Source organism: Nomascus leucogenys, chromosome 16, assembly GCF_006542625.1.
Source record: "Nomascus leucogenys isolate Asia chromosome 16, Asia_NLE_v1, whole genome shotgun sequence".
Classification (NCBI taxonomy): domain Eukaryota; kingdom Metazoa; phylum Chordata; class Mammalia; order Primates; family Hylobatidae; genus Nomascus; species Nomascus leucogenys.
In genome coordinates, this window is record NC_044396.1 from 95708687 (window position 1) to 95717030 (window position 8344).

Sequence of the window (8344 nt, forward strand, 5' to 3'; positions counted from 1 at the left end):
CAGAGAGCTGACCCTCCACGGAGGGGCATTTTAATAACCGCCTGTACACATCCAGACGCGACAACTAAATGCAACAGGTCACCCTGGAAGATGGGGACAGCTACAGAAACACTTGGGACGGGTGACAAAGTTGTGACGTGAGCGATGATGGGGATAATATTCCTCCACAGTAAATGTCCTGGTTCTGATCACTGCACTAAAGCATCGTAGGAGAACATCCCTCTGTTCAGGAAATACACACGGAAGTACTTCGGGGCTCCGGGGCCAGCGTCTCCAACCGCATCTCAAACGGTTCCGAAGCGACGCGCGTGCACAGCGATATACACGGACCAAATTCACGGGCAGCGTCAGCGGCCGGGCATCCGGATACACGGTCCGTGGCGGTCCCTGTGCTATTCTTGCAACTTTCTCTAAGTTGGAAAGTACATCAAAGTTTTAAAATCACTGAAAAACTCCCAGTAGGTTGAACATAAGACATCACCTTGGCGCGGAGAACAAAACCTACGCTCTCCCCACCGGGCCTCCCCGTGGCGGCCCAGCTGCCAGCTGCTGCTTCGTCGCCCGTCCGCGCCCGCCAGTGCCCGGGCTTGCTCTGAGCCTGCCGGCTCGCGGTGGGGCTCCGCTGAGGGCAGGGACGCGGGGTCCCAGAGGGCATTCAGGGAAAGCAGGAGCTGAGCTCTCTTGCAGCTTGGAAATTGGACGCACGAATGAGTGCCCCGCCGGAAATGCTAGAGCATGCACCCCAGGGTGTCAGAGCCGCCTGGGGGCCACGCCTTTATTAACCATTGCATTATCCCCGCAAGCGTCCTGCGCGCCTGACTCGCCCACACCAGGGCCTCCCGGGCCTCCCTCTCTGCAGGTTCAGGCTCTCCCCGGGGAGGCTTCTGCCGCAGCTTCAGCGTTCACGCTCTCCTCCGACTGTGGGGGGAGAAGGGCCGGATCCCGATCCCGGGACAGGCCAGAGCGAAGCTTGGGGCCAGACTTCGTAGAGCGGAGAGTGTCCTGTGAGGACACCCTCAATGAGGACCCCGAAGAGATCTGCGAGCCCTCGAGTGACTGCGCCAGCGACAGGGCCCGGGAGCCTGCGTGCGATGCGGTCAGGGATGGGATCCGGGATCCCACCTTTGAAGTGGCCAGCGATGGGACCCTGGAGTCCATGCTCGACAGCACCAACGAGGGGACCCGGGAAGCCTCGCGCGACGGGACCACGGAAGAGGCCCGGGAGGCCGCGCGCGACGGTACCACGGACGGGGTCTGGGAGGCCGCGCGCGACGAGCCTATGGGGGCGGCTAATGACCCAGGGCGCGAGGTGGGCTGGGAGAAAGCTGGCGGCTGCCAGAGCGGCGGGGCTCCGGGGCCCCTGCGCAGCCAGCTGTGCACACGCGCCAGGTCCCGCGTATCCTCGTGCTCGCGGTGCAGCTGCTCGCGCTGTTCCAGCAGCTGGCGCCGCGTGTGGTGCAGCAGCTGGGTCTGGCGGAGCAGCAGCAGCAGCTCCTGCCGCAGGCGCCCGTTGTCCGCTTTGATGGCCTGCGTGTGCGCCACAAGCGCGCGCGCCGCCTCCCGCTCCGCGCGCCGCGCCAAGGACTGCACACGCTGACGCGCCTCGCGCTCGAAGGCCGCCTTGTCCTCCAGGAAGCGCCGCTTCACGCGGTGGAGCAGCTGCGTGTGCTCCACGCGCATATGCAGCAGCTCGCGCTCCAGCGCCCGGATCCGGGCCAGCTGCTCCAGCTGCAGCACCTGCGGCGGGGGCGCTATCAGCTCACTCCCACCCCGCCTCCGGCCCGGCCGCCAGCCCCGCCCCGCCTCACCCCGGCCGCGGGCGGGCGCACTGGCCTTGTAGGGCTGCAGCTCCTGCACCTGCCGTGCCATCTGCGCCGCGCGCGCCTCCATTTCCAGCAGCTGCGCGCGCACCCCGTCCTCGCGCCCGTGGTAGAGCGAGGCCAGTTCCGCCCGCTGCCAGTGGATCTGCGCTAGGTCCACGCGGTTCTGCTCGTCCAGCCGGACGATGGCGTTGGCGCAGCGCTGGGCGCGCGCGCGCACGTAGCTGGCGTAGAGCCGGTTCTCCTCGCGCAGGCGCAGCGCCTCGCGGTCCAGGAAGGTGTTCTCCCGCAGCACCTGGTCAACGCGCTCCTCGCAGGTGTCCAGCTGCTCCGAGAGCAGCGCGTGTTCGCGTTGCAGGTACTGCGCGCGCTCCGATAGCGGCTGCTCGGCACCCGCGGCCGCCTCACCACCTGGCTGGTTCCCTGCGCTCGGGCCGCGCTTTTTCTTGGGCGCCATGGGTTGGTGCCTGGACCACCAGGACTGGTGAGGGCAGCGATCCCGGCCCCTTCCCCAGTTTAGCCCTTCCTCTTCCCTGGCCTAAATATTCTAGGCCCCAGGCCCAGAGGTGGAACGCGTCTCAGGGTCACGAGGCTTTTGGGGAGGCAGATCGGGGCTTTGGGTCGGGGATCAGGGCAGCTTTGCCAACCTTCACTCGTGGGCTCCCGCTGGACCTTTGCTGTCCGTCTGGGTGCGCCGAGCATTAGTAATGTTGCTGCTCGGCGGGCACGGTCTCTATGGAGACAGAACTTAGTCGTCCTCTCCCACCCCCACCCCGTTACTCCGGCGATATGGCCGACTCCTTCATTCCGCACAACTCGCTCATCCGAAGTCGCCCGTGACTGCTTGTGAATGCGCCCCCAGAGATAGGGCCTGAGCTGACAAAACCGGGCTTCAGACGGACTCCGGACGTGCTTCTGAATCTCACAGACCCCAGCAGCGCCCTTCACCTTCGGTTCAGCAGTGGGGCCTTCTCCCGGGTTGTCCCCCACTTGAAGAGGAACTTCACCACGTTCCCCCCCGTTTCCCGAGTGAAATCTCTGTGTTGTCAGGAGGGAGCGCTTCCCTGGAGCATTCGCCTCTTCAGGGACCCTTGCTTTCCTTGAGCATTTCGTGATTCCTTCGGTGAGGCCCCCGTGGGAATTGGGGTTCCTGAAGTACGGAGTCCACTGGGCGCCCGGAGAGCGTTTCTCTCTGAAGGTCCTAAGCGCGCTCATGCGGCACCCGCTCAGCTCATCCGCGGCTCTGCAGCTGGGTAGCTTCCCTTCCCTGTGTGCCCGGATGGCTGGAGGGCATAGGGATCGAACAGGGACTGGCTTTTTCTCCTTTTCTGTTGACTTTGTGGACACAACATCATTATTGAAACCATCCCTATAAACATTTATATTAATCAGGGAAGAAGGGAGGCGAGAAAGGAAAACAAACCCAGCGCTCAGCATTCATCGTGAGGTCAGCCTGCCTCCCAACCCCTTCCTCAGAGCTGTTTGGTGCCTGTGGCCCCAGAATCACACAGACCCTGTCACAAGATGAGAGGTCCTCATAACTGCTCTATAGGCAACAACTGAAACATTGTAAAATGTGAAGTTTTCTATTTGACAGGTCCTGCATACCCACGAAGCGACTGACCCAGCTGGTCTGAAGCACCCACCCCAAGGAGCTGATGCGCCAGAGAATGCAGGGTCCACAGCCTGAGGACTTCATCCCCTTTCCCCGGCCAGTTGATGACCCCATTTTACAGCCCATCACCCACCACAATCCCTTTAAAAACCCCAGCCCAGAACTCAGGGAGATGGATTTGAAGGTCCCTCCCATCTCCTCGCTCGGTGTCCAGGGATCATGACACTGTTTCTCTGCTGCAAACTCTGCTGTCTCGATGTATTGGTCGTTACTGCACAGCAGGCATCACAACCTGTTGGTCCTGTAAGGTTTGCCTCCGTCTAGACCAGTGGTCCCCAGCTCCCATTCTGTTAGATGCTTCAGGAACAGTGTGTCCAGCAGCCTTTGACACACAACTTAAATCGACCCCTATTTTGTGTCCTGTCATCATAGAGTTGAGTTTCTGCCCAGTTTGTCCACCTTTGCTGGGATGTGGGCAGATCTGAGGATCTTTGTGAGGGACACAGTTTAGAAAACCACATTTGCACAGAGGTTTGTGGTGGAGATCGTCTGGTGGCTGATGGACATGGCTGGGCTTGCTCTGATCAGCCAACCTGCCTGAAAGGTGCAGCAGAGCCTTTTAAAGTTAGGAACACGATTGAGGCATTTTACTCCTTGTAAAAAAATGTATTTTAGGCTGGGTGCGGTGGCTCACGCCTGTAATCCCAGCACTTTGGGAGGCCGAGGCAGGCAGATCACGTCAGGAGATCCAGACCATCCTGGCCAACATGGTGAAACCCTGTCTCTACTAAAAATACAAAAAATTAGCCGGGCATGGTGGCGGGCACCTGTAGTCCCACCTACCTGGGAGGCTGAGGCAGGAGAATGGCGTGAACCCGAGAGGCGGAGCTTGCAGTGAGCCGAGATCGCGCCACTGCACTCCAGTCTGGGTGACAGAGCGAGACTCTGTCTCAAAAAAAAAAAAATTAATAAAAAAGTATTTTATAAGTAAAAATAAGAGGACACAAACTACCAAACAAAGCATTAACATTGTAAGAGGACATTGACTTATAAACTCCTAAACTGCATCTGAATGTTGGCTTTAATATATGGGCTTTTAATATGAAAATGGTGCCTCTCCTGTCACAGAAAATTGGGAAAAGACCACATAGAATCATGAAAAAAACATAACCCTGCATCCCTGCATCCCTGCAGCAGGGGCTCAGCTGCAGCAGGGACTCATCCGGGGTGGGGGGCAGGCTCATGTGCAGGGGTGCTTAATGCCCAGCGTTGCCTCTTCTGGTTCCTTGCCATGGCCACACCCCAGTGCTCTCCACCACGCTGCCCTCAGGCCTTGTGTGGGGTCACTGTCCCCATTCGACAGATTGAGCAACTGACGCAGCAATAGGCAGAGGCCTGCTCACATGGGCCAGTCGGGTCCCTCACAGTCTCAGACCCCGTACCATCCCAGGCCACGCCATGTCCCGGCTCTGGACTGCTCTTTCCCCTACCCCCAGCCCCACTGCCCCCGTACATCTGCCACTGGAGGGTCTTGGTTGCTCTTGGCCTTTAAATCCCTGGTGAGGTAAAAGGTTTTTAAGTTTTAAGTCATCCCTGCCTGTGGGTTTCTTGGTTTTTCTTTGCTTTACATTTCACCAATGCCTCCTCACAGAGGGATGTGGGAGCCCCCTGCTCTCCTCTGTCGAGGCACCCTGGAGGCTTTCTTCTTCCCAATTCTGTAATTCCCACTTCTGCAACCACTGCCCCACCCACCAACTCCATGGAATAGTTGGGGGAGCCCCAACCCCAGCCCTAGTCTAGTCCGGACACCCCCCGTCCCTGCAACCACAGCCCCACCCCCTCAGGCCTCTGCCCAGCCCAGCGCCTTAACTTCTGCCCTGACCTGGGTCTGGCTGCCAGCTGCCCAGCTGTGCCTCTGACCTGCGGGGATGAGGGGCAGGAGGGGACCTTGTTTCTGCTGGGGGGCCGCACTGCATGGGGCGATTCTTCGCGGGGAAGCGGGGACAGTCTGGCCTTGGGGGTGGGCTCAGATGCCTCTCCAGGATCCCCCAGGTTTTTCTCTCATTGTGTTAGGAAGGCAGGCGATCTCTGGGGTTCACCAGGTCCTGCACTGTCCATGGGGACAGAACTCACTTCCTGTGACACACCTCCCACCCTCGGGGGTCTTCTCGGCCCCCTCCGCAAGTGGCGTGGTGGTCTTTGTCCTCCCAGGACCTGCAGTCTCACCCCCCTCAGACACAGGCTGGCAAACTGGAAAGGCCCTGGGAGGAGGGGCACTGTCTGCTCCCTGTGAGGCCCTCCCCGCCCACAGCCGGGCCAGCCTCCCTCCTTTCACCGCCCTCCCCACCGCCCTGAAGCCGGGCCAGCTTCCCTCCTTCCCACCACAGCTGGGCCAACCTCCTTCCTCTCACCCTCACCACAGCCAGGCCAGCCTCTCTTCCCGCCCCTCTGCAGCCAGGCCAGCCTCCCTCACCTGCACATCCAGGCAAGCCTCCCTCCTGCCCCCCAGCCCCTTATGCTGGGCCCTCCTGGGGACCCTGAAGGCTGCAGCACAGGGCCGCCTTGGGTCTGCTCCTGGGGCTCGTGGGCTCCCACAGGTTCTCTGGGTGCCCCCCACCCACCATGCTCCTGTCTTCCTGCCCCTGCTGCTTTGCATGTCCTGCCTGATTCATCTCCTGAGACTGGGGTGTGCCCTGCACGAGCGTAGCCACAAGGGTGGGGCTGTGTGCCTGGCACACGAGGGTAGCCCTCCCAGCACCCTCTGTTCCCATTTCACAGATGGAGTAACCGAGGCAAGGTGAGTTGTCCAAAGCCCCCTGGAACTGCTGGGGCTGTGACTTGGACCTGTGAGGGGTTCCTCCCACTTCTCTGCACTCTCTCTGGTGGGGTCCCCTCCCCCAAGCTGCCCTGTGCCCTGGGACCAGGACATGGCCAATGCTGCTACCCTTCCATGCGCCAGGGCTGCCCGCCCACCTGGCAAGGCCAGCTCCACCTGTGGAGGTGAGGATGGGCTGAGCCCACATGGGAGCCCAGGACCCATGGGGCAGCTCCACCCTGTGCACCTTGTCCCTTGTGCAGCAGCTCAGAGCTGGTCGTGACGGCCAAGGGGGCAAAGGGGATAACGGGCAGGACCACAAGTGAGGCCCAGCGGAGCTGCTCACCCTATCTATCCTCTGGTTGGGGTCAGGTGCTGGGGCCCCAGTCCTGTTTGTTTCGGCGCCCTGGGTCCAACCTGAACTGTCCTCTGCCCCGTATCCCTGGTGGGCCTCCCCGCACCCCCACCCACTGGGGCTGGCTTAGGCAAGGGTGTTTGAGACAAAGACCCCGCCTCCATGGCCAGGTACCTCAGAATCCAGGCCAGATCCACACAAAGATCTCGGTCAGCCCCGGATGGAAGCTCCAGTCCCAGGCCGTAACATGCATCAGCTCCCACACCTACGATTGTCCCAGAGAAAGCGCTCTGCCCTCCCCGTCCACAGACCACGAGGGCCACGGCTGCACTGCCGCACCTCTCCAGGTATGAGCATGAGGCCCGAGCCAGCAGGCCCTGACCAGGTCATTCCTGATCATCCCTAACCAGGGCAGGGGGGGGTGGGGGTGTGGTCCAGCTGGGCCTGCATGGGGCCCCTTGGGAGTCACCTACCTCTGTGAGGAAGAGGATGGCCAAAGGAGGGTGCCCAGGGTCCAGAGCCCCTACACAGGCTTCAGTGATGACACCTGCACCCAGCCCCAGAGACATCCCTGAGAGGCAGCCATCAGGGGTGCCCAGCTGAGGACACGCCTCCTTGGGGACCCTCATTCCTGAGTCCATGCCTCCAGATTCATGATCTCGGAGACAGCCACATCCGCAACTGGCATGTGTCCCCACCGAAGGGGCTCAAGTAAGTGACTGGAGTGACCAGGGTGGATGGGCCTGGAGTACCTGGGTCTATAGCCCACACCCAGAGCAGGAGAGGGGAGAGCTGGGGTACCTGGGTCTACAGCCCAGACCCGGAGAGGGGAGAGGAGAGGGTCATTTTGGAGTCCGCCAGGCAGCCCCAGTAGGACAGGGAGAGGCTGTGTATGAGATGGGTTGGGTGGTGGGCCATGGCTGTGACACAGGAGGGGATACCTTCTCAGACTGTGACACTCAGAGGCAAGGTAGGATCTCAGCCCATACAACAGCACACGGATGGTGCCCTTACGGGAGAGGGCGGGGGCCATGCATGGGGCCTGTGACAGCTTGGGAGGTGGGGGCCAGGGGAGTTTGGTTTCCTGGGTTACGGAATGCTGGGTGTGTGTGAAGTAGGAGGCTCCAGGCACACTGTTTCACCGGGGGCTGTGATCTGGGCCCCACCCTTGTGACTTTGGGTCTTCTGGATGATAACCTCTCCCCAGACCTCACCCATGATTTCCCCATGGATTGGTTAAAAATTCAATGCAATGTCCAGGTCAATAATGCACCCAAAATAAAGCTGAAAGTTACAACCGCATGCAACAAAACTTATTGTGACTTAGCCCGGGCGCAGTGGCTCACGCCTGTAATCCCAGCACTTTGGGAGGCCGAGGCAGGTGGATCACATGAGGTCAGGAGTTCGAGACCAGCCTGGCCAACATGGTGAAACCCCGTCTCTACTGAAAATACAAAAATTAGCAGGATGTGGTGGCAGGCATTTGTAATCTCAGCTACTCAGGAGGCTGAGGCAGGAGAATCACTTGAACCTAGGAGGCAGAGGTTGCAGTGAGCCGAGATTGTATCACTGCACTCCAGCCTGGGTGACAGAGCAAGACTCCATCTCAATAAATAAATAGATAAAATAATAAAAAAACTTATTGTGGCTTATTGTCAAATACATTTGACTAACAAGTGATGAGAAAAAATAATCTCGACAAAATTTATATCGGCAAGAATATCTGGACAAGGGAAAGT

General features: G+C 59.9%; 1 protein-coding gene across 1 annotated transcript; it reads right to left on the bottom strand.

Annotated features, from left to right (window-relative positions):
• Window positions 1-861: 861 nt before the first annotated feature.
• Window positions 862-2277, bottom strand: CCDC166 (coiled-coil domain containing 166). Its single transcript, XM_003280770.4, has 2 exons — window positions 1834-2277; window positions 862-1737 (listed from the first exon to the last, which is right to left on the bottom strand). Exons 1-2 carry the CDS (start codon window positions 2275-2277, stop codon window positions 862-864), a joined length of 1320 nt encoding a protein of 439 aa, XP_003280818.1.
• Window positions 2278-8344: the final 6067 nt, after the last annotated feature.

Bases quoted from the DNA above. Each gene is read 5' to 3' on its own strand.
- CCDC166 (XM_003280770.4), bottom strand. From the start codon at position 2,277: ATGGCGCCCAAGAAAAAGCGCGGCCCGAGCGCAGGGAACCAGCCAGGT. The intron at 1,738-1,833 runs GCCAGTGCGCCC...CCCCCGCCGCAG, and splicing joins AGGAGCTGCAGCCCTACAAG to GTGCTGCAGCTGGAGCAGCT.